This window comes from Bombina bombina, chromosome 11 (genome assembly GCF_027579735.1).
Source record: "Bombina bombina isolate aBomBom1 chromosome 11, aBomBom1.pri, whole genome shotgun sequence".
In the NCBI taxonomy this organism is placed as follows: Eukaryota; Metazoa; Chordata; class Amphibia; order Anura; family Bombinatoridae; genus Bombina; species Bombina bombina.
The window spans coordinates 42,821,454-42,848,199 of record NC_069509.1 but is presented as its reverse complement, the minus strand read 5'-3'; the positions used below and the strand labels follow the sequence as shown (position 1 = coordinate 42,848,199).

The window sequence follows — 26,746 nt, the reverse complement described above, 5'->3', positions numbered from 1 at the left end:
TAAATGCCGCTGCGCATCACACGTGTATTATGGCTAGCAGTGAAGGGGTTAATTAGGTAGCTTGTAGGGTTAATTTTAGCTTTAGTGTAGAGATCAGCCTCCCACCTGACACATCCCACCCCCTGATCCCTACCAAACAGCTCTCTTCCCTCCCCACCCCACAATTGTCCCAGCCATCTTAAGTACTGGCAGAAAGTCTGCCAGTACTATAATAAAAGCTATCTTTTTAAAAGCTATCATTTACATATGCTGCTGTGTAGGATCCCGCCTTAGCCGCAACCTCCCTGATCCCCCCCAAACAGCTCTCTAACCCTCCCCCTCTAACTTATTGGGAGCCATCTTGGGTACTGGCAGCTCTCTGCTAGTGTAGTGTAGCTTCCCCCCCGCCCAAACACCAACCCCCCACCCCCTCCCAGATCCCTTAGATCATTTTTATTTTAAATTTCCACTACCCCTCTCCCACTTTTCTTTCAACATTTTTCTGCAGTGTAGCGGCTCCTGCCCCATGCACGCGCTGCCCCTCCGTGTCTGTGCACCCCCCGGCTACCCTGCCCATGATCCCACCCCCCTCTGTATCCAAGAAGGCATCGATGTCCACCCACCCGCCCCCCACCCTCCAACGATTGCGGACATTGATGTCCGATGCAGAGAGGGTCACAGAGTGGCTCTCTCTGCATCGGAAGGGTAAGGAATGTTATTGCAGGATGCCTTGATATCGAGGCATCACTGCAATAACCGGAAAGCGTCTGGAAGACATCAGGATCACTTCCACTGCTTTCAGAGACCGACAACGTGCAGGGTACGTCCTCGGTCAATAAGTGTATTTTTTTGGAGGACGTACCCTGCACATCGTCGGTCATTAAAGGGTTAAAGGTCTTTATTGTGTGCTATTAAAACCCTTTTCACTTGAGTCCAGTTGCGCTTTTCTTCCTTCATGGTTTTCAGCGTATATATATATATATATATATATATATATATATATATATATATACTCTGTATATATCTACATACAAAAAACATCTTTAGACATGTATCTGTATGCATCTCTATGTTAAGGTACTTTGGCTGCCATTTTTTTCTAACAGCTAAGATCTCATATCTTTGAGTCCTTATAACTGTTTTATGCAATATTTTTTACAATTATTTTTAATAGATGGTGTTATGAGTGTAACTGTACATTTTAATGTATTTTGTATGTATTTTTAATGTATTTTTTAAGTGTTTTGTACAACTTTTTGTTTCGGAAAACAGTTAACCACAGCTCTGAGAGTGCGGTAAAGATTGACGTGTAAATTTCGCTCAACTTGTAATATTAGCGCAATGGAAATGGTTTGCAAAAATTACATATCACGTGCATAAAATAGTTTGCACCTCAATTGTAATCTAGCCCTAAGTGTTGAAAGTAGTGTCCCCCAACTAGTCTGGCATAAATAATACTGATATCCTATGTTTTTTTTTTAAATCATACTTAATTGAGATGATGAAGGCAATTGCAGGCCAGACAATCACAATTCTAAAAAGAGTAGCATAGATCTTGTCAGGAGATCTAACACCCTAAGCTAACTTAAAACGCTAATGAATAACTGTATAAGTCCCCAATACAATTAATGACAAAGTGCATCAGGTTTAAAAGGCCAAGGGGCCAATGTAACAAAGTAAAGATAAATGCCGACAGCACATCGATAAATGCAGACAGCACGTGACCCCCTTAATAAATATTGGAAAAAACAAAACATAATGCTTCAGTGTTCACTAGAGATAATTTCTCTGCTATTTTCTATGGAAAACATCTCAATAGCAGCAAAGGAGCAAATTGAAAGCAGTTAAAACTTAAATAAAATTAAATTAGTAGCTAGTGCTACTGCTGCAAGCCTGCAGCGTTTTAACTTTTAAATGGGGTCAGGATTGACCAAGAACAAAAGCGAAGCTTACATAATTACTGGATGACAGAAGAATTAATCAACTAACAAGGACAGTGTTAAATCCTCATTGCATAGAGCAAATGTTAACTTTCCCACCTAAATTGTATAAATTTGAAATTTATGAAGCCTTTCCCATCTGCAAAAAATCTTTCCCACCTTTAGAGTAATGGTTTTAATCGCATTAACTAAAGCCTTTCATACATGCATTTGGTTTGTGTGTTAATAGGCTTTTCATTTACCATTTTCAGATGAATTCAGCACCATCTGTCATTTTTATATTTGTCTATAAACAATGGACAATACAACCTCAAACTGCTGAATAATCTCACCTTTTTATTTTAAATAAAAAAGTTCCTTCATAAGTATTCAGTCATTTGTGATTATTTTTGCTATAAAACAACACAAGTTCAGTAACACCATAAGTGTTAAAAAAAATATACAATTTTGTTATAATCATTTAATTTTTTTTAAATAATGTCGTTATTACCAGCTGTACTATCATACATTAAAGGGACAGTCTACTTTAGAATTTTTAATGTTTAAAAAGATAGATACTCCCTTTAATACCCAATCCCCAATTTTGCATAACCAACACAGTTATATTAATACACATATTACTGCTGTGATTACCTTGTATCTAAGCCTCTGCAGACTGCCCCCTTATGCCAGTGCTTTTGACAGACATACAGTTTAGCAAATCAGTGCAGACTTATAAATAACTCCACGGGAGTGAGCAAACTGTTATCTATATGAAACACATGACCTAGCACTGTCTAACTTTTAAAATGCTCTGAGCTAAGAGGCGGTTTTCAATGGTTTTAGAAATCAGTTTGAGCCTACCTAGGTTTAGCTTTTCAAAAATACCAACAAGGGAACAAAGCAAATTTGATGATAAAAGTAAATTGGAAAGTTGTTTAGAAGTGCATGTCCTATCTGAATCATGAAAGTTTCATTTTGACTTGACTGTCCCTTTAAGTTGTTTCATGAATCTGTTCATAACTCCATCTCCTCATCTGTACTTCTGGTTTGGTTATCTGAAAATAAACAAAGTATTACATTTACATAATATACATTGTATATTCTTTGCAATCACACTAGATATAGTAACCCCCTGTGTGCCAGAGAGCAATTACATAATGTGTGCGGTTATTCTGATTCTTCATTACTGTGACCGTGCAATCAGAATCAGTTTCACTCTATAATGAGTACAGTGTAGATAGCAGCTATTATTTACTAAACTCAAAGAGATGAGAGCAGTAATGCATTTGTCAAACAACAAGTTTATTAACAAGTAAATACAGACTCGCAAGACATGGTCATTCATTTTAAAATTCTATTACCCCCCCACATCATCCAAGTAAAGATTTGAAGAATAAAATGCACTTATATTACTTATTTTGCTGTATTTTCATGTCATTTTAATATAAAATTATTCTTTTTGCTCTGTCCCCAGAGAGGCTGGAGTCCATTCCATAGATTTCAGTGCCCCCGCCCTCCTGCATGTTGTACAGTGTTTGCTTGATCAGTGCAGGAACTCATTTATATCTGTCCCTTATTTGCCATAGAAAAGGAAAAGCAACAACATTTTGCAGGTAAAATGGCAGTTATTTTCTATGCAGATCCAATAGCGGGAGGTGATTTCCACAGCTGGAGGAGCACAGAACCTCAGCCCAACAACTGCCCAAACTCCACTACTTTGGTCCTCACATAGATAAAAGCAAAGGTGGGAAGCACACAAGAAGAAACCTTTATAGTGTAGTATATACTTACAGGGAAGTATACACACACATATGTATACGCACATCAACACATACACACACATATGTATACACACATCAACACATACACACACATACATACTCATATACATACACATATGTATACGCACATCAACACATACACACAAATACATACAGGATACCAGTGACGTGCACTCATAGGAGGCAGGTGAGGCAGTGCCTCCCCTGGCCAAATGGTGCATTACAGGCTTATTTATAAAAATAATAATTAAAAAAAAATAATGTTTTTTTATTTTCATTTTTTTTTTTTTATCTTAAAAGGTGACCCCCCCAACCCCCCCACCCCTCCACCAAATTCATTATTTTATTTCCATTTTGGTTTTTTTTTTTTTAAAAAAAAAAAACGTAATATACATTCATATTGTGCAAGAAAGAAGAGGCAAGCTATCCTTTCATTGCGCAATATGAATGTAACAGGAATGTGTTGTATATGGGCTGCTAAAGACTGCCACCCACTGGAATAATAGCTATGTGCAGCAGTCTCTTGCGGTCCATATACTGCTCCCACCGGAGGCTTGAGGAGCCCTCAGCCCTGCCTGCCCGCCCCTCAGCCAATCAGACATGAGTATGTCTGAGTCTCTGGGCTGAGTTGCCGGGCGGGAAATTAGGCAGGTCTGCGTCTGCGTCAGGAGGACAGAAAGGAAGGGTCAGGTGGTGTACTGTGTTGTGTGTAATAATCTTATGTATGTACTACTACTAACTATTGTGTACTGTCGGCGAGGGACTGAGTCACTGAGACAGTCTACGACCGGACCGGGTGTGGAGTGGGAGGACTGGTGGACTGGACTGAATGTCGGGCAGGCTGTCAGCTCAGCTGAGTGAGTCAGAGACTCAGAGGAAGTCAGTGCGGCACTGCACGGTCATAGGTGGGTGACTGAGTGACAAGAAGACAGCAGTAGTCTAGATAGAACTTGGTCTTGAGTTGAAATCTGCAATTGAAAAGAACTATTGAATATTATTTTATTATTACAGCCGGAGTACAGTAGTACACACACAGTGAGTCACGTGACAGAGACTGAGCTGCTGATCCCCCTACCTTAGGAAACAAAAATATCCAGAATCATTTGTGGAATGCTTCCAGATGGATTAGAATCATTAGAGCTATATATCTAATGATTCTAATCCATCTGGAAGCATTCCACAAATGATTCTGATATTTTTGTTTCATATTAATCTGCATGGCCGTGCACTGCAACTTACTGCATACAGGACAGGAGACTTTCTAATACAGAGCATGCAGGGAAAAGACTCCGGTAACGGTTGCTAAGCAACCAGCTAGCTGCTGCAGCCTTCAGTGCACTTCCTGGATCTATACTCTGCTCCTACTGGGGACCTCAGCTTCTTCTTTTTCCCTGGATCCCCATGTTTATGGAAACCCCACAGCTGAAGGTAAGTCCTCCCAATGGAATATTTTCAGGGCAATTGAAAAACATCCTTTTAACAGAGACAAAATACTACATTTAATTTTGTATTTGAACATTTCCCTAAATTCTTCAGTGTAACCTTTACAATACAATTTGAGCCTGTTTTATAAAATAGTTAAACTATTGCTGCAGTATCTTGTTTAACCTCTTGCCTGCCAGATTTCAAAACACAGGCACATGAACTTTTTTATGCGTTGGTTATTCTATTTCTGTAGTTGTTTGTACTGATAATTCAATGTTGTAGCACTTTAAATATAATTGTATCCTCATTTAAATTTTAAGACCACATTATACATTTTATGAAAAATAATATATAGAATAATTATTTATAAAACAAAATGCAAATTTATACTGAATATTTTACATGGTTAAAAAAAATGTATATAGGGATTTTCAGCATAGACTGAAGCTTGCTTAATGTGCTTTGCTGTAGAAAGTACAGACTTTTGTTCCATGCAGCCTTTTTACTTGCTTGCTGTCATGGTTTTTATCCTGTTCTGTCACTCCTCTAGTTAACAGTCATTATAACAGGTGGGAACTTGTAAAGGATGGTGTGAATACAGTTATATCTTTATAGTTTTTTCTCATTGTATATTAAATGCTTTTTATTTATTCAAGGGAAATTCATTTTATATGTATAATATGCTTGGCAAGCAGCACTGCATAAAGTCTGCACACATTTAAAATTTATTTTGTTGGGAAAAAAGGGGGGGTGGTTCCTACTTTAGAATAAGGATAAACCACTTGAAGATAACTTCTTGCTATGACCAATTAGAAGCTACAGTTAGTCTGTTTAGCATCATGGCAACCTTTAGTGCAGGTAAAATCTGAACACTCTTGGTCCTGCACTATCTCCCTCCCACCCTTCCTCCCCTGTATCTCTCTCCCACCCTTCCTTCCCTGTGTCTCTCCCCCACCCTTCCTCCCCTGTGTCTCTCCCCCTCCCCTGTGTCTCTCCCCCTCCCCTGTGTCTCTCCCCCCTCCCCTGTGTCTCTCCCCCCCGCCCCTGTGTCTTCCCCCCCCTCCCCTGTGTCTCTCCCTCCTCCCCTGTGTCTCTCCCCCCTCCCCTTCTCTCTCTCTCTCTCTCCCCCCTCCCTGTCTCTCCCCCCCCTCCCCTGTCTCTCTCTCTTTCCCCCCTCCCCTGTGTCTCTCCCCCCTCCCCTGTGTCTCTCCCCCCTCCCCTGTGTCTCTCCCCCCTCCCCTGTGTCTCTCCCCCCGCCCCTGTCTCTCTCTCTCTCCCCCTTCCCCTCTGTCTCTCCCTCCTCCCCTGTGTCTCTCCCCCCTCCCCTTCTCTCTCTCCCCTCCCCTTCTCTCTCTCTCTCTCTCCCCCCTCCCTGTCTCTCCCCCCCTCCCCTGTCTCTCTCTCTCTCCCCCTCCCCTGTCTCTCTCTCTCTCCCCCCTCCCCTGTCTCTCTCTCCCCCCCCTCCCCTGTCTCTCTCTCCCCTCCTCTGTCTCTCTCTCTCCCCTCTGTTTCTCTCTCTCCCCTCTGTTTCTCTCTCTCCCCTCTGTTTCTCTCTCTCCCCTCTGTTTCTCTCTCTCCCCTCTGTCTCTCCCTCCCCTCTGTCTCTCTCTCTCCCCTCTGTCTCTCTCTCTCCCCTCTGTCTCTCCCCTCTGTCTCTCTCTCTCCCCCTGTCTCTCTCTCTCTCTCTCCCCTCTGTCTCTCTCTCTCCCCCTGTCTCTCTCTCTCTCTCCCCTCTGTCTCTCTCTCTCCCCTCTGTCTCTCTCTCCCCTCTGTGTGTGTCTCTCTCCCCTCTGTCTCTCTCTCTCTCCCTTCCCCTCTGTCTCTCACTTTCTCCCTCCCCCTCTGTCTCTCACTCCCTCCCTCCCCCTCTCTCTTTCTCCCTTTTTGTCTCTCTTTCTCCCTTTTTGTCTCTCTCTCTCCCCTCTCTCTCTCCCCCTCTGTCTCTCTCTCTCCCTCCTCCTCTGTCTCTCCCTTTCTCCCTCCCCCTCTGTCTCTCCCTCTCTCCCTCCCCCTCTGTCTCTCTCTCTCTCCCTCCCCTCTGTCTCTCTCTCTCTCTCCCCTCTGTGTGTCTCTCTCCCTCCCCCTCTGTCTCTCCCTTTCTCCCTCCCCCTCTTTCTCTCTCTCTCTCTCCCCCTCTCACTCTCCCCTCTGTCTCTCTCTCCCTCCCCCTCTGTCTCTCCCTTTCTCCCTCCCCCTCTGTCTCTCTTTCTCTCCCTCCCCCTCTGTCTCTCTCTCTCCCTCCCCCTCTGTCTCTCTCTCTCCCTCCCCTCTGTCTCTCTCTCTCCCTCCCCTCTGTCTCTCCCTCTCTCCCTCCCCCTATGTCTCTCCCTTTCTCCATCCCCCTCTGTCTCTCTCTCTCCCCCTCTGTCTCTCTCTCTCCCCTCTGTTTCTCTCTCTCCCCTCTGTTTCTCTCTCTCCCCTCTGTTTCTCTCTCTCCCCTCTGTCTCTCTCGCCCCTCTGTCTCTCTCTCTCCCCTCTGTCTCTCTTTCTCCCCTCTGTCTCTCTCTCTCCCCTCTGTCTCTCTCTGTCTCTCTCTCTCTCCCCCTGTCTCTCTCTCTCTCTCTCCCCTCTGTCTCTCTCTCTCCCCCTGTCTCTCTCTCTCTCTCCCCTCTGTCTCTCTCTCTCTCCCCTATGTCTCTCTCTCCCTCTGTCTCTCTCTCCCCTCTGTGTGTCTCTCTCTCCCCTCTGTGTGTCTCTCTCTCCCCTCTGTCTCTCTCTCTCTCTCCCTTCCCCTCTGTCTCTCACTTTCTCCCTCCCCCTCTGTCTCTCACTCTCTCCCTCCCCCTCTCTCTTTCTCCCTTTTTGTCTCTCTTTCTCCCTTTTTGTCTCTCTCTCTCTCCCCTCTGTCTCTCTCTCTCCCCCTCTGTCTCTCTCTCTCCCCCTCCTCCTCTGTCTCTCCCTTTCTCCCTCCCCCTCTGTCTCTCCCTCTCTCCCTCCCCGTCTCTCCCTCTCTCCCTCCCCCTCTCTCTCTCTCTCTCTCCCTCCCCTCTGTCTCTCTCTCTCCCCTCTGTGTGTCTCTCTCCCTCCCCCTCTGTCTCTCCCTTTCTCCCTCCCCCTCTGTCTCTCTTTCTCTCCCTCCCCCTCTGTCTCTCTCTCTCCCTCCCCCTCTGTTTCTCTCTCTCCCTCCCCTCTGTCTCTCTCCCTCCCCCTCTGTCTCTCCCTTTCTCCCTCCCCCTCTGTGTCTCTCTCTCTCCCCTCTGTGTCTCTCTCTCTCCCCTCTGTGTCTCTCTCTCCCTCCCCCTCTGTCTCTCTCTCTCCCTTCCCCTCTGTCTCTATCTCTCCCTCCCCCTCTGTCTCTCCCTCCCCCCTGTCTCTCCCTTTCTCCCTCCCCCTCTGTCTATCTCCCTTCCCCTCTCCCTTCCCCTCTGTCTCTATCCCTTCCCCTCTGTCTCTATCCCTTCCCCTCTGTCTCTCTCTCTCCCCTCTGTCTCTCTCTCTCTCTCCCCTCTGTCTCTCTCTCTCCCCTCTCCCTCCCCCTCTGTCTCTCTCTCCCTCCCCCTCTGTCTCTCTCTCTCTCTCTCTCTCTCTCTCTCTCTCTCTCTCTCTCTCTCTCTATCTCCCCTCTGTCTCTCTCTCTCCCCTCTGTGTCTCTCTCCCTCCCTCCCCCTCTGTCTCTCCCTTTCTCCCTTCCCCTCTGTTTCTCTCTCTCCCCTCTGTCTCTCTCTCCCCCCTCTGTCTCTCCCCCTCTCTCTCTCTCTCTCTCTCTCTCTCTCTCTCTCTCTCTCTCCCTCTCTCCCTCTGTCTCTCTCTCCCTCCCCCTGTGTCTTTCTCTCTCCCTCCCCCTCTGTCTCTCTCCCTCTCTCCCTCCCCCTCTGTCTCTCTCCCTCTCTCCCTTCCCCTCTCTCTCTCTCTCTCTCCCCTTTGTCTCTATCTCTCTCCCGTCTGTCTCTCTCTCTCCTCTCTGTCTCTCCTCTCTCCTTTCTGTCTCTCTCTCCCTCCTCCCTCCCCCTCTGTCTCTCCCCCCCCCTCTGTCTCTCTCTCTCCCCTCTGTCTCTCTCCCCTCTGTCTCTCTCTCCCCTCTGTCTCTCTCTCTCCCCTCTGTCTCTCCCTCTCCCCTCTGTCTCTCTCCCCCCTCTGTCTCTCTCCCCCCTCTGTCTCTCTCTCCCCTCTGTCTCTCTCTCTCTCCCCTCTGTCTCTATCTCCCTCCCCCTCTGTCTCTCTCTCTCCCCCTCTCACTCTCCCCTCTGTCTCTCTCTCTCTCTCTCCCCTCTGTCTCTCTCTCTCTCTCTCTCTCTCTCTCTCCCCTCTGTCTCTCTCTCTCTTCCTCCCCCTCTGTCTCTCCCTTTCTCCCTACCCCTCTGTCTCTCCCTCTCTCTCCCCTCTGTGTCTCTTTCTCTCCCTTTCTCCCTCCCCCTCTGTCTCTCCCTTTCTCCCTCCCCCTCTGTCTCTCCCTTTCTCCCTCCCCCTCTGTCTCTCCCTTTCTCCCTCCCCCTCTGTCTCTCCCTTTCTCCCTCCCCCTCTGTCTCTCTCTCTCTCTCCCCTCTGTCTCTCTCTCTCTCCCCTCTGTCTGTCTCTCTCCCCCTCTCTCTCTCTCTCTCTCTCTCTCTCTCCCTCCCCCCCCCTGTCTCTCTCTCTCTCTCCCCTCTGTCTCTCATTCTCTCCCTCCCCCTCTGTCTCTCTCATTCTCTCCCTCCCCCTCTGTCTCTCCCTTTCTCCCTCCCCCTCTGTCTCTCTCTCTCTCCCCTCTGTCTCTCTCTCTCTTCCCTCTGTCTCTCTCTCTCCCCTCTGTGTCTCTCTCTCTCTCTCTCTCTCTCCCCTCTGTCTCTCTCTCTCTCCCCCTATCTCTCTCTCTCCCTCCCCCTCCATCTCTCCCTTTCTCCCTCCCCCTCTGTCTGTCTCTCTCTCTCTCTCCCCTCTGTGTTTCTCTCTCTCTCTCCACCTCTGTTTCTCTCTCTCCACTCTGTCTCTTTCTTCTGTCTCCCCCCCCCCCCCTCTGTCTCTCCTACCCCCTCTGTCTCTCTCCTTACGTGTCTCATTTTCCCTCATGGTCTCTTTCTCTGTCTCTCTCCCCTCTGTCTCTCTTTGTCTCTCTCTCTCCCCTCTGTCTCTCTTTGTCTCTCTCTCACCCTCTGTCTCTCTCACCCCCTCTGTCCAATTTACATTTAATATATAATAGTCTTCATTCTCTTGATATCCTTTGTTTAAAATCATATCTAAATATGCTCAGTAGCTGCTGATTGGTGGCTGCACAATAGATACCTCATGTGATTGGCTCACCCATGTACATTGCTATTTCTTCAACAAAGGATATCTAAAAAATGAAGCATATCCTAGCCAGTGCCTCACCTGCCTCTGACCTCACTGCACGTCACTGCAGGATACACACATGTATACACACATATGCATACTCATACACACACATATGTATACACACAACACATACACACAAATACATACTCATATACATACACTTATGGCATACACACATATGTATACACACATCAACACATACACACACACACAAACATACTCATATACATACACTTATGGCATTCACACATATGTATACACACATCAACACATACACACACACACAAACATACTCATATACATATGGCACACACACACATATGTATACACACATCAACACATATACACAAATACATACTCATATACATACACATACGGCATACACACATATGTATACACACATCAACACATACTCATATACACACACATATGTATACGCACATCAACACATACACACAAACATACTCATATACATACATATACGGCATACACACATGTATACACACATATGCATACTCATATACACACACATATGTATACACACATCAACACACACAAATACATACTCATATACATACAGCATACACACATATGTATACACACATCAACGCATACACACACACAAACATACTCCTATACATACATATACGGCATACACACATGTATACACACATATGAATACTCATATACACACACATATGTATACGCACATCAACACATACACACAAATACATACTCATATACATACACATACGACATACACACATATGTATAGACACATCAACACATACACACAAACATACTCATATACATACATATATGGCATACACACATGTATACACACATATGCATACTCAAATAAACACACATATGGCACACACACATATCAATACATACACACACATACATACTCATATACATACATATACAGCATACACACATGTATACACACATATGCATACTTATATACACACACATATGTATACGCACATTAACACATACACACAAATACATACTCATATACATACACATACAACATACACACATATGTATAGACACATCAACACATACACACACACAAACATACTCATATACATACATATACGGCATACACACATGTATACACACATATGCATACTCAAATAAACACACATATGGCACACACACATGTACACACACACACATATCAATACATACACACACATACATACTCATATACATACATATACAGCATACACACATATACATACTCATATACATACGGCATACACACACAAGTATACACACATATACATACTCATATACATACGGCATACACACACATGTATACACACACATCAATACATACACACATACATACTCATATACATACTCATATACATACGGTATACACACACATCAATACACACACACACATACATGGCATACAAACATACTTCTTTAGCTACAATTCTCTATTTCACTTAGGGTGTAGGGTACACCATCTCTGCCTGTTATAAAGATGTCCTTTCTTCCTCTCAATTTCTAATTTCTGTGTGCTCTACTGAGCATGAGATTACAGTTGTGAAGTGCAAATATCACTCCCTCGCGATCACATCCTCCCGCTCAAAAGCATGTGGAGCGCGGTTTAAGTTTCCCCCATAGACTTCAATATTTAGTATATGAATGTAAACATATGTAATCTAAGTGCATTATTTTTATTGGGTTTTCCTCTGCAAGAGATTTACAGAGCTCATCACACAGACCTCTTACTTAACCATAGCAGGCAGCTGATAAACAATAGCTGTTATTCCCCATCTTAATGGTACACAGTATACTGAACTAAAATTGTAGAATATTTTTCTGGCAAATTTTGAAGTTAATTCAATTTTCCCTCCAGCAGGAGCTGGAGTCTCAGACCATGTGCATGTTTATGTTTTAATAATGGAAGTATATTGGAAATAATTAACTTCCTATTTTTCTTCATTCTCTTGGTATCTTTTGTTGAAAAGCAGGTACATGCACTTAGTAGTCGGACCATTTATAGAGCACTATATGGTAGCAGTTTTGCAAGAATGTTATCCATTTGCAAGAGCACTAGATGGCAGATGCTTACCTAGGTAGCTCTTCAACAAAGAATATCATGGAAAGAAGCAAATTTAATAATGGAAGTAAATTGGAATCTTTTTAAAAACTGTATGTTCTGTCTGAATCACAAAAACAAAATTTATGCTTACCTGATAAATTCCTTTCTCCTGTAGTGTGATCAGTCCACGGGTCATCATTACTTCTGGGATATTAACTCCTCCCCAACAGGAAGTGCAAGAGGATTCACCCAGCAGAGCTGCTATATAGCTCCTCCCCTCTACGTCACCTCCAGTCATTCGACCAAGGACCAACGAGAAAGGAGAAGCCAAAGGGTGTAGTGGTGACTGGAGTATAAATCAAAAATTTTTTACCTGCCATAAAAAACAGGGCGGGCCGTGGACTGACCACACTACAGGAGAAAGGAATTTATCAGGTAAGCATAAATTTTGTTTTCTCCTGTTAAGTGTGGTCAGTCCACGGGTCATCATTACTTCTGGGATACCAATACCAAAGCTAAAATACACAGATGACGGGAGGGACAGGCAGGCTCTTTATACGGAAGGAACCACTGCCTGAAGAACCTTTCTCCCAAAAACAGCCTCCGAAGAAGCAAAAGTATCAAATTTGTAAAATTTGGAAAAAGTATGAAGAGAAGACCAAGTTGCAGCCTTGCAAATCTGTTCAACAGAAGCCTCATTCTTAAAGGCCCAAGTGGAAGCCACAGCTCTAGTAGAATGTGCTGTAATTCTTTCAGGAGGCTGCTGTCCAGCAGTCTCATAGGCTAACCGAATTATGCTACGAAGCCAAAAAGAGAGAGAGGTAGCCGAAGCTTTTTGACCTCTTCTCTGACCAGAATAAACGACAAACAGGGAAGACGTTTGTCGAAAATCCTTAGTTGCCTGTAGATAAAATTTCAGGGCACGGACTACATCTAGATTGTGAAGCAGACGTTCCTTCTTCGAAGAAGGATTAGGACACAAAGATGGAACCACAATCTCTTGATTGATATTCCTGGTAGTGACCACCTTAGGTAGGAACCCAGGTTTAGTACGCAGAACTACCTTGTCTGAATGAAAAATCAGATAAGGAGAATCACAATGTAAAGCGGATAACTCAGAGATTCTTTGAGCCGAGGAAATCGCCATTAAAAATAGAACTTTCCAAAATAACAGCTTGATATCAATGGAATGAAGGGGTTCAAACGGAACACCCTGTAACACATTAAGAACTAAGTTCAAACTCCATGGTGGAGCAACAGTTTTAAACACAGGCTTGATCCTAGCTAAAGCCTGACAAAAAGCTTGAACGTCCGGAACTTCTGACAGACGTTTGTGTAAAAGAATGGACAGAGCTGAAATCTGTCCCTTTAAGGAACTAGCGGATAAACCCTTTTCTAAACCTTCTTGTAGAAAAGACAATATCCTCGGAATCCTAACCTTACTCCATGAGTAACTCTTGGATTCGCACCAATATAAGTATTTGCGCCATATCTTATGGTAAATTTTTCTGGTAACAGGCTTCCTAGCCTGTATTAAGGTATCAATAACTGACTCAGAAAAACCACGTTTTGATAAAATCAAGCGTTCAATTTCCAAGCAGTCAGCTTCAGAGAAATTAGATTTTGATGTTTGAAGGGACCCTGGATCAGAAGGTCCTGTTTCAGAGGTAGAGACCAAGGTGGACAGGATGACATGTCCACTAGATCTGCATACCAAGTCCTGCGTGGCCATGCAGGCGCTATTAGAATCACTGATGCTCTCTCCTGTTTGATTCTGGCAATCAATCGAGGAAGCATCGGGAAGGGTGGAAACACATAAGCCATCCCGAAGGTCCAAGGTGCTGTCAAAGCATCTATCAGAACCGCTCCCGGATCCCTGGATCTGGACCCGTAACGAGGAAGCTTGGCATTCTGTCGAGACGCCATGAGATCTATCTCTGGTTTGCCCCAACGTCGAAGTATTTGGGCAAAGACCTCCGGATGAAGTTCCCACTCCCCCGGATGAAAAGTCTGACGACTTAAGAAATCCGCCTCCCAGTTCTCCACTCCCGGGATGTGGATTGCTGACAGGTGGCAAGAGTGAGACTCTGCCCAGCGAATTATCTTTGATACTTCCATCATTGCTAGGGAGCTTCTTGTCCCTCCCTGATGGTTGATGTAAGCTACAGTCGTGATGTTGTCCGACTGAAACCTGATGAACCCCCGAGTTGTTATCTGGGGCCAAGCCAGAAGGGCATTGAGAACTGCTCTCAATTCCAGAATGTTTATTGGTAGGAGACTCTCCTCCTGATTCCATTGTCCCTGAGCCTTCAGAGAATTCCAGACAGCGCCCCAACCTAGTAGGCTGGCGTCTGTTGTTACAATTGTCCAGTCCGGCCTGCTGAATGGCATCCCCCTGGACAGATGTGGCCGAGAAAGCCACCATAGAAGAGAATTTCTGGTCTCTTGATCCAGATTCAGAGTAGGGGACAAGTCTGAGTAATCCCCATTCCACTGACTTAGCATGCACAATTGCAGCGGTCTGAGATGTAGGCGTGCAAAGGGTACTATGTCCATTGCCGCTACCATTAAGCCGATCACCTCCATGCATTGAGCTACTGACGGGTGTTGAATGGAATGAAGGACACGGCAAGCATTTTGAAGCTTTGTTAACCTGTCTTCTGTCAGGTAAATCTTCATTTCTACAGAATCTATAAGAGTCCCCAAGAAGGGAACTCTTGTGAGTGGAAAGAGAGAACTCTTCTTTTCGTTCACCTTCCATCTATGCGACCTTAGAAATGCCAGTACTAACTCTGTATGAGACTTGGCAGTTTGAAAGCTTGAAGCTTGTATCAGAATGTCGTCTAGGTACGGAGCTACCGAAATTCCTCGCGGTCTTAGTACCGCCAGAAGAGCACCCAGAACCTTTGTGAAGATTCTTGGAGCCGTAGCCAATCCGAATGGAAGAGCTACAAACTGGTAATGCCTGTCTAGAAAGGCAAACCTTAGATACCGGTAATGATCTTTGTGAATCGGTATGTGAAGGTAAGCATCCTTTAAATCCACTGTGGTCATGTACTGACCCTTTTGGACCATGGGTAAAATTGTCCGAATAGTTTCCATTTTGAACGATGGAACTCTTAGGAATTTGTTTAGGATCTTTAAATCCAAGATTGGCCTGAAAGTTCCCTCTTTTTTGGGAACCACAAACAGATTTGAGTAAAACCCTTGTCCTTGTTCCGACCGCGGAACCGGATGGATCACTCCCATTAATAAAAGATCTTGTACGCAGCGTAGAAACGCCTCTTTCTTTATTTGGTTTGTTGACAACCTTGACAGATGAAATCTCCCTCTTGGGGGAGAGGATTTGAAGTCCAGAAGGTATCCCTGAGATATGATCTCTAACGCCCAGGGATCCTGGACATCTCTTGCCCAAGCCTGGGTGAAGAGAGAAAGTCTGCCCCCCACTAGATCCGTTCCCGGATCGGGGGCCCTCGATTCATGCTGTCTTAGGGGCAGCAGCAGGTTTCCTGGCCTGCTTGCCCTTGTTCCAGAACTGGTTAGGTCTCCAGCCTTGTCTGTAGCGAGCAACAGCTCCTTCCTGTTTTGGTGCAGAGGAAGTTGATGCTGCTCCTGCTTTGAAATTACGAAAGGAACGAAAATTAGACTGTCTAGCCTTAGGTTTGGCTCTGTCTTGAGGCAGGGCATGGCCTTTACCTCCTGTAATGTCAGCGATAATTTCTTTCAACCCGGGCCCGAATAAGGTCTGCCCTTTGAAAGGAATATTAAGCAATTTAGATTTAGAAGTAACATCAGCTGACCAGGATTTTAGCCACAGTGCTCTGCGCGCCTGAATGGCGAATCCGGAATTCTTAGCCGTAAGTTTAGTTAAATGTACTACGGCATCCGAAATAAATGAGTTAGCTAACTTAAGGGCTTTAAGCTTGTGTGTAATCTCATCTAATGGAGCTGATTCAAGTGTCTCTTCCAGAGACTCAAACCAAAATGCTGCTGCAGCCGTGACAGGCGCAATACATGCAAGAGGTTGCAATATAAAACCTTGTTGAACAAACATTTTCTTAAGGTAACCCTCTAACTTTTTATCCATTGGATCTGAAAAGGCACAGCTATCCTCCACCGGGATAGTGGTACGCTTAGCTAAAGTAGAAACTGCTCCCTCCACCTTAGGGACCGTTTGCCATAAGTCCCGTGTGGTGGCGTCTATTGGAAACATCTTTCTAAATATTGGAGGGGGTGAGAACGGCACACCGGGTCTATCCCACTCCTTAGTAACAATTTCAGTAAGTCTCTTAGGTATAGGAAAAACGTCAGTACTCGACGGTACCGCAAAATATTTATCCAACCTACACAATTTCTCTGGTATTGCAACTGTGTTACAATCATTCAGAGCCGCTAACACCTCCCCTAGTAATACACGGAGGTTTTCCAGTTTAAATTTAAAATTTGAAATATCTGAATCCAGTCTGTTTGGATCAGAACCGTCACCCGCAGAATGAAGCTCTCCGTCCTCATGTTCTGCAAATTGTGACGCAGTGTCTGACATGGCCCTAATATTATCAGCGCACTCTGTTCTCCCCCCAGAGTGATCACGCTTACCTCTTAGTTCTGGTAATTTAGCCAAAACTTCAGTCATAACAGTAGCCATATCCTGTAATGTGATTTGTAATGGCCGCCCAGATGTACTCGGCGCTACAATATCACGCACCTCCTGAGCGGGAGATGCAGGTACTGACACGTGAGGCGAGTTAGTCGGCATAACTCTCCCCTCGTTGTTTGGTGAAATATGTTCAATTTGTACAGATTGACTTTTATTTAAAGTAGCATCAATACAGTTAGTACATAAATTTCTATTGGGCTCCACTTTGGCTTTAGCACATATAGCACAGATATCTTCCTCTGAATCAGACATGTTTAACACACTAGCAAATAAACTAGCAACTTGGAAATACTTTTCAAGTAATTTACTATAATATGAAAACGTACTGTGCCTATAAGAAGCACAGAAAAAGTTATGACAGTTGAAAATTGATAAACTGAAAAGTTATAGCATCAAATCTTTGTAAAAAACACACTTTTAGCAAAGGATTGCTCCCATTAGCAAAGGATAACTAACCCTGATAGCAGAAAAAAAAAAAAAATACAGAAATAAACGTTTTTTATCACAGTCAACTACAATCTCACAGCTCTGCTGTGAGTGATTACCTCCCTCAAAACAAGTTTTGAAGACCCCTGAGTTCTGTAGAGATGAACCGGATCATGCAGGGAAGACAATAAACTTCTGACTGAATTTTTTGATGCGTAGCAAAAGCGCCAAAAAAGGCCCCTCCCCCTCATACACAACAGTGAGAGAGATCAGTAAACTGTCATAAATTAAATAAAAACGACTGCCAAGTGGAAAAAATAGTGCCCAAAACATTTTTTCACCCAGTACCTCAGAAATTTAAACGATTTTACATGCCAGCAAAAAACGTTTAACATAAATAAATTAAGTGTTATTAAAAAGCCTGTTGCTAGTCCCTGCAAATTAGGCTAAAGTCTTATGCATACAGTATAATTCCAGTGAAGTGCCATTCCCCAGAATACTGAAGTGTAAAATATACATACATGACAGCCTGATACCAGTTGCTGCTACTGCATTTAAGGCTCAATTTACATTATATCGGTATGGCAGAATTTTCTCATCAATTCCATTGTCAGAAAATAATAAGCTGCTACATACCTCTTGCAGATTAATCTGCCCGCTGTCCCCTGATCTGAAGTTTACCTCTCCTCAGATGGCCGAGAAACAGCAATATGATCTTAACTACGCCGGCTAAAATCATAGAAAAAACTCAGGTAGATTCTTCTTCAAATTCTACCAGAGAAGGAATAACACACTCCGGTGCTATTATAAAATAACAAACTTTTGATTGAAGGTATAAAACTAAGTATAATCACCACAGTCCTCTCACACATCCTATCTATTCGTTGGGTGCAAGAGAATGACTGGGGGTGACGTAGAGGGGAGGAGCTATATAGCAGCTCTGCTGGGTGAATCCTCTTGCACTTCCTGTTGGGGAGGAGTTAATATCCCAGAAGTAATGATGACCCGTGGACTGACCACACTTAACAGGAGAAATACAATTTGGGGTTTCATATTCCTTTAACGTCTTAGGGCTAAATTACAGTTGGAGCGCAAATTTGCTTGATTTTCTTTGCTGTATGCTTTAATGTGAGCAGGTATTGCAAGTTGATAGTAAAAAGAACACAACTTTGCGTTCGCATTCTTGTGCTCAAAAAGGACATAATCACATTTCCCCATAGACTTTAATGGAGCCTCGTTTTCATGCCACAGCTTGCACAACCCTGATCGCAACAACATCTTCTTTTAGCCCAGTAATGCTTTTCACAGAGTAGAACTTTCCTGTAGTATATGAGTCTGATCCCGCCTTTTACGGTCAGTCCAGCGCCGAAATACCAGGCAATTCTGCTCTGAGCAAGGAACACAGCAACCCCAGACGATCTTGTCGGCTTTCATTGGGGCTTGTCAGTGAGGTGTAGCCGTATTCCTCTAAGCACACTGAGCAAGGCAATGAGTCCACGTCTGGTTTCCCTTTTTTCCAATATGGAAACTAAATACACACAGAGAGAAGCACACTCACAGGAACGAACAACTGGCTCAATACTATTGTTAGCCTGTTCTATGGCGATTTACCACCTGGGTGCAGCTTCTTTTAGCCCAGTAATGCTTTTCACAGAGAAGAACTTTCCTGTAGTATATCAGTCTGATACCGCCTATTACGGTCAGTCCAGCACTGAAATACCAGGCAATTCCACTCTGAACAAGGAACACAGCAACCCCAGACGATTGTTTCGGCCTTCATTGGGCCTCGTCAGTGAGGTGTAGCCATATTCCTCTAAGCACACTGAGCAAGGAGTCCACGTCTGGATTTCCCTTTTTCCCATAGGGAAACTAAATACACACAGAGAGAAGCACACTCACAGGAACGAACAACTGGCTCAATACTATTGTTAGCCTGTTCTATGGCGATTTACCACCTGGGTGCAGCTTCTTTTAGCCCAGTAATGCTTTTCACAGAGAAGAACTTTCCTGTAGTATATCAGTCTGATACCGCCTATTACGGTCAGTCCAGCACTGAAATACCAGGCAATTCCACTCTGAACAAGGAACACAGCAACCCCAGACGATTGTTTAGGCCTTCATTGGGCCTCGTCAGTAAGGTGTAGCCATATTCCTCTAAGCACACTGAGCAAGGCAAGGAGTCCACGTCTGGTTTACCCTTTTGCCCATAGGGAAACTAAATACACACAGAGAGAAGCACACTCACAGGAACGAACAACTGGCTCAATACCATTGTTAGCCTGTTCTAAGGTGATTTACAACCTGGGTGCAGCTTCTTTTAGCCCAGTAATGCTTTTCACAGAGAAGAACTTTCCTGTAGTATATCAGTCTGATCCCGCCTATTACGGTCAGTCCAGCGCCAAAATACCAGGCAATTCCTCTCTGAACAAGGAACACAGCAACTCCAGACAATCGTTTTGGCTTTCATTGGGCCCCGTCAGTGAGGTGGAAGCACTCCTGGTCCTAATAGAAAGGGAATCGGCCTGTGTAGCCCTGGGTGCACTTCAACAATAATATAAAGTCCACAATAATGGAAGTCACTCACAGGGTCTTAGTACAAATCATCCAATATTTAAATGATGTTTTGGGGTTTCCCCAGTTCTCAAAACAAGTACTACTTGTTTTGAAAACAGAGGAAACCCTAAAACGTCAATGAAATATTGGATGATTTGTACTAAGACCCTGTGAATGACTTCCATTATTGTGGACATTATATATATATATATATATATCAAAAACAAATACAAGGTTAGCGCTGCCTAGCATAGATATAAAAACAGTAATAGCAAATGATAAATAAAATAAAAAAATACATACAGTATATCTATCAATATATATAGTGAGAAATAGCAGTATAAAGATAAAAAAAATGATAAAACAATCACAGTAAAGTCCATAAGTACATAGGTAAAAGAGCAAAATCTGTAATGCAAATAAATCCGGATATTTCTTGTTTCTTCAGATTAAATCCCCCTAAGGGTATGCACTTACTTGAGCAAACCTCAATCAATATGAGGTAAGTAGAGACGTAATCACCATCAAATCACGCTGTCTGAATAGCCACTCGTTTAGGAAGCAGGTCCTTCTTTACTCTTGGGATTCCCAAAGGTAGAAACTTTTAGACTCCCTTTCCTTGGAGTGTGGTGAAACTTCGTATGGGCTTGATGTGCTTCGCAGCTCTCACTGCCAGCAGCATGCGGAGATATGGGAGAGGAAAAAGTTGCAAGTGCTCGTGGACTGGTAACTAAGGGAGTCGGAAAGTTTCTACCTTTGGGAATCCCAAGAGTAAAGAAGGACCTGCTTCCTAAACGAGTGGCTACTCAGACAGCGTGATTTGATGGTGATTACGTCTCTACTTACCTCATATTGATTGAGGTTTGCTCAAGTAAGTGCATACCCTTAGGGGGATCCTATCTGAAGAAACAAGAAATATCCGGATTTATTTGCATTACAGATTTTGCTCTTTTACCTATGTACTTATGGACTTTACTGTGATTGTTTTATCATTTTTTTATCTCTATACTGCTATTTCTCACTATATTTATTGATAGATATACTGTATGTATTTATTTATTTTATTTATCATTTGCTAATACTGTTTTTATATCTATGCTAGGCAGCGCTAACCTTGTATTTGTTTTTGATTTTTCTTATTAAGAAGGGTGAAATAGGGAATCTCCCTTCGAGTTTGGTGCCGCAGCAGCCATTTGCATATATAGGATTAAAATTCTATAACTATTATCTAGGGTTTATACTGTATTACCCTTATATGGAGCGCTAATAGACCCTGAGCTTCCTGGGATTTTATCCTAGGATTCTACTTGTTTGATATATATATATATATATATATATATATATATATATATACTGTATATATACTGTATATACACACATTCATATACGTATATATTTATAGACATACAAATATAAAAAAATGTGTTCCTATGGGTCCCTATGTAAAACCACTGACATCTCGTAACTTTAAGCCCTTATCATTTTTTTTGTGCAATATTTTTTATTAAACATTTATATTATTTTTTATGTGTTTTTGGTGCAAATTTTTTGTCTCGTTTAACAATTAACCAGAGCTTTAAAGTTGAAGGAATCATTCTGGCGCAAACTACGTTATCGCACATGTGCTCGCATTTACTTTCAGCTTGTAATACGAATGGTCTTTTACATGCACCCGAAAAGGCGCATACTTGCCCTTAATAGAAAAATCAGTGTATGTTACTTTACTAGGATGGTATAAAAAAATCATTTTGTGATTTCAACCCTCACCTTTGACTAGGCCGCAATAGACATTAGACTAATTAATGTGAATCTATTTCAGACTCATTTGTTTAGTTAAAGGGACATTAAACCCAAGCATTTTCTTTCATGATTCAGATAAAGAATACAATGTTAAACAACATTCAAATTTACTTCTATTATCTAATTTGCTTTATTCTTTAGATATCCTTTGTTGAATAAATAGAAATGCACATTGGTGAGCCAATCACACAAGGCATCTATGTGCAGTGACCAATCAGCAGCTACTGAGCAAGGGAATGAAGTATGTTAGATAATAGAAGTAAATTAGAAAGTTCTTTAAAATTGCATGCTCTTTCTAAACCATGAAAGAAATTTTTTGGGTTTAATGTCCCTTTAAAAGGACATCAAAGCACAAAAATAAAAGTGTTAAATCATTTTATTGTTGCACTATTTCTTGCCTTAAACCCCTTAGCGACCACAACGCTGGTCAAGAAGGTTTTTTCGGCCCTTAGTAGCGCAGGTCTTGCCGGCGGCAACAAGACCGTGCTATCAAAACCTCCCTCCAGCAGGCCTCCTATAATCGTAATGTCTTGCCACTGTCAGCGAGAGCCTCCCTATTATAAAAGCGAGCCCCCATTGACAGACCAGAGACGTGCAGGGTATGTCGCTGGTCTTTAGAGGCTAAAAGAACATGAAACCAAAATATTTCTTTTAAGATTCAGCTAGAGCAGACAAATGTAAATAACTTTCTCATTTACTTATATTATCACATTTGCTTCATTATCCTGATATCCTTTATTGAAGGAACAGCAATGCACTTCTGGGAGCTAGCTGAACACCTCGGTTGAGCAATTGACAAGAGGCATATACGTGCAGCCACCAATCACCAGCTAGCTCCCATAATTATTCATGCACACTGCAAAATGCTTCTATTCGTATGTAATTTGTGTGTTCTTTAAGGGCTTGAATGCTAAACAAAATCATTCGGAATAAACATAATTAAAAATTTTATAATATTTATAGGCTGGAAAAGTTATGTACTCACCTGTTGCTTCATTTAAATCCTTCAATTCTGTATTTGAGGAGAAAAGTACAGTATTATTATAAATATATATTTTAATCTGAGTATAAAGCATAACAGATCTGTAAATGTAAGTAATGTCTTAGTTTTAGGAAGCAGTAAAAGAAAAATAACAAAAATAATTATTAGCTATAATGAAGTATAGTATCCCACAGAAAAACAGGTGATGGGACAGATCAACTGGAGATTGATTTCATTACCAACTACAGTTCACAACATTGATTGATCAAGAGGATTATTAATAAACATTGGCAGATAATCAAAAAAGATCCGTTGTTGGGAAATCGAGTTTGTAATCATCCTGAATTTATTTACAAAGAAGCAAAGAACTTTAAAAATATCCTTGCCCCTAGTGATTTTAGAAATAATTGAATACAGTTGATATTAGCTTCGACAATGAGGTATTAGAAGGGTTTTTCCCTTGTATTAGTGGCAAAGCTTGCAAACATAGTAGCAAAATGAAAACAGTTACTTCCTCTAACACCGGAAATAAGGAAAACATTAAAGGCATCATAAGATATATGGATATTGATGTTATTTATTTATTACAATGCTCCTGCAACCTTCAATTTTTAAGATACACTAGCAGTCGTCTACTTGATAGAATTGGGAAGCTTCTACTGAATATTGAACAAAGGAATAATGATTGTCACTATATAAACATTTTAACGAGTCACATAATGAAAACACAACATTCTTTAAATATTGGGTATTAAAAAAAGTAAGAAACAGTTGTAGTGCAGGGGATATGGAAAAAGATCTACTACTTAAAGAAACTAAACTTATTTATAGTTTACTTAACCCAAAGGGGTAAAATGCTAAAATGGATTTAAACTATTTAATATAAAGAAGAAATTAGGAAGATGGATATTTGTACTGTATGATGGGGTTCTTAAGGAAATTATAAAAGTTTTAAAGAAAAAAGTTTGCATACGATCTTAATTATTTTAGTAATAATTAAGGATAATGTCTGAATAACATTAAATATTCTGGAAAGAATACTTAGGGGTTAATTTATCAAGCTCCGTACGTGGCTCGCGGCATACACACACATATGTATACGCACATCAACACATACACACATATACATACTCATATACATACACATACGGCATACACACATATACATACTCATATACACACACATATGGCACACACACACATTTATACACACACATCAATACATACACACACATACATACTCATATACAGGTGGCCCTCATTTTACAACGGTTCAATTTACACCGTTTCAGAATAACAACCTTTTTTCCAGTCATGTGACTGCTATTGAAAAGCATTGAGAAGCAGTGCATTTATTAAAATAGCCAGTAGGTGGAGCTGTCCGCTTGTGTTGTCGCAAAGCCAGGCAAGCTGAAATTAATCAGTTTAACCAGACCTGAGCTATCGAGCAGATTTCAAAGGAACAAGATCTCCTGTCTATAAATCAGTCTGGATTGGAAGGCATAGAAAGAACTGTTTGCAGAAAATGCAAGTGAAGTCTTTGTTGTGTGATTATTTTATTAGGTTTATAATGCTGTTTTGCAAATATTTTTGTTCATTTAACTTAGTTTAATTAGATATTCTGTGTTGTGTGATTATTTTATTAGGTTTATAATGCTGTTTAGCATTTAAAGTCTTCATTTCAAAGCTTTAAAAAAAATGTATTAGGTGTTACTTATGACAATTTTGAGAGGGGCCTGGAACCTATCTCCCTCACTTCCCATTGACTTACATTATAAACTGGGTTTCAATTTACAACGGTTTCGATTTACAACCATTCCTTCTGGAACCTAACCCCGGCGTAAACTGAGGGCTACCTGTACATACATATACAGCATACACACATGTATACACACATATACATACGCATATACATATGGCATACACACATGTTTACACACATATACATACTCATATACATATGGCATACACACACATGTATACACACACATCAATACATACATATACAGCATACACACGTGTCTACACACATATACATACGCATATACATACGGCATACACACATGTTTACACACACATCAATACATACACACATATACATACTCATATACACACATGTATACACACACATCTTTACATACACACACATACATACTCATATTCATACACGGCATACACAAATACTTCTTTATCTTTATCTACAGTTCTCTATTTCACTTAGGGTCTAGGGTACACCATCTCTGCCTGTTATAAAGATGTCCTTTCTTCCTCTCAATATGTATAATATTTACAGTAATCGATACATTGCATTGTTTACTTGATTCACAATAAAGGCTAGGTTACAGTTGGAGAGCATATTTACATTTCCGTGAACAAATAATCTACACTCAGTTTTGAAATTTCTGTGCGCTCTACTAAGCGTGAGATTACAGTTGGGAAGTGCAAATATCGCTCCCTCGCGATCACATCCTCCCGCTCAAAAGCATGTGGATCGCGGTTTAAGTTTCCCCCATAGACTTCAATATTTAGTATATGAATGTAAACATATGTAATCTAAGTCTATTATTTTTATTGGGGTTTCCTCTGCAAGAGATTTACAGAGCTCATCACACAGACCTCTTACTTAACCATAGCAGGCAGCTGATAAACAATAGCTGTTATTCCCCACCTTAATGGTACACAGTATATTGAACTAAAACAGTAGAATATTTTTTCTGGCAAATTTTGAAGTTAATTCAATTTTCCCTCTAGCAGGAGCTGTAGTCTCAGACCATGTGCATGTTTATGTTTTGATAAGGGAAGTATATTGGAAATAATTAACTTCCTATTTTTCTTCATTCTCTTGGTATCTTTTGTTGAAAAGCAGGTACGTGCACTTAGTAGTCGGCCCATTTATGGAGCACTATATGGCAGCAGTTTTGCAAGAATGTTATCCATTTGCAAGAGCACTAGATGGCAGATGCTTACCTAGGTATCTCTTCAACAAAGAATATCATGGAAAGAAGCAAATTTAATAATGGAAGTAAATTGTAAACTTTTTAAAAAATGGTATGTTCTGTCTGAATCACAAAATACAATTTGGGGTTTCCTATTCCTTTAACGTCTTAGGGTTAATTACAGTTGGAGCGCAAATTTGTTTTTTTTGTTGTTGTTGTATGCGTTAATGTGAGCAGGTATTGCAAGTTGATAGTAAAAAGAACACAACTTTGTGGTCGCATCCTTGCGCTCAAAAAGGACATAATCACATTTCCCCATAGACTTCAATGGAGCCTCGTTTTCATGCCACAGCTCGCGCAACCCTGATCGCAACAACACATTAATATATAACTATATGAATGTATGTATATATATATGTATATATATATATATATTTATGTGTTTATATGTGTATATATTTATTTCAAAACATATATACACATATAAACACATGAATATATAAATATATATATATATATATATATATATATATATACACACAGAGAGAGAAGCACACTCACAGGAATGAACAACCGGCTCAGTACCATTGTTAGCCTGTTCTATGGTGATTTACCACCTGGGTGCAGCTTCTTTAATCCCAGTAATGCTTTTCACAAATAGAACTTTCCTGTAGTATATCAGTCTAATCTTGCCTATTACGATCAGTCCAGCGCCGAAATACCAGGCAATTCCTCTATGAAGAGAATAATATAAATGGGATAAAGCTAATTAGAGAAAACCCCTACTAATCAATAACTAATATGAGAATGAGATCCAGATCTGATAATCAGATCTAAATAAGATAAATATATTGAATAAAGAAAGATAGGGGGGTGCTGACTGTCCAATAATGTAATTGAAAAAATGTAAAGAAAAGCGACAGTATACTAGCACTCTTTGGACAATAAAAAGATCATATGGAAGGTGATA

At 41.8% G+C, this 26,746-nt stretch overlaps 1 protein-coding gene across 1 annotated transcript in view; it reads right to left on the bottom strand.

The window, feature by feature from the left end:
* Positions 1 to 2,235: 2,235 nt before the first annotated feature.
* LOC128641641 (uncharacterized) overlaps positions 2,236 to 26,746 on the bottom strand; it is a 505,331-nt gene continuing 480,820 nt past the window's right edge. The window contains 2 exon segments of the mRNA XM_053694177.1: positions 2,236 to 2,956; positions 22,844 to 22,870. Of these exon segments, the coding sequence (XP_053550152.1) occupies positions 2,916 to 2,956; positions 22,844 to 22,870 (68 nt within the window). The 3' untranslated portion in view covers positions 2,236 to 2,915.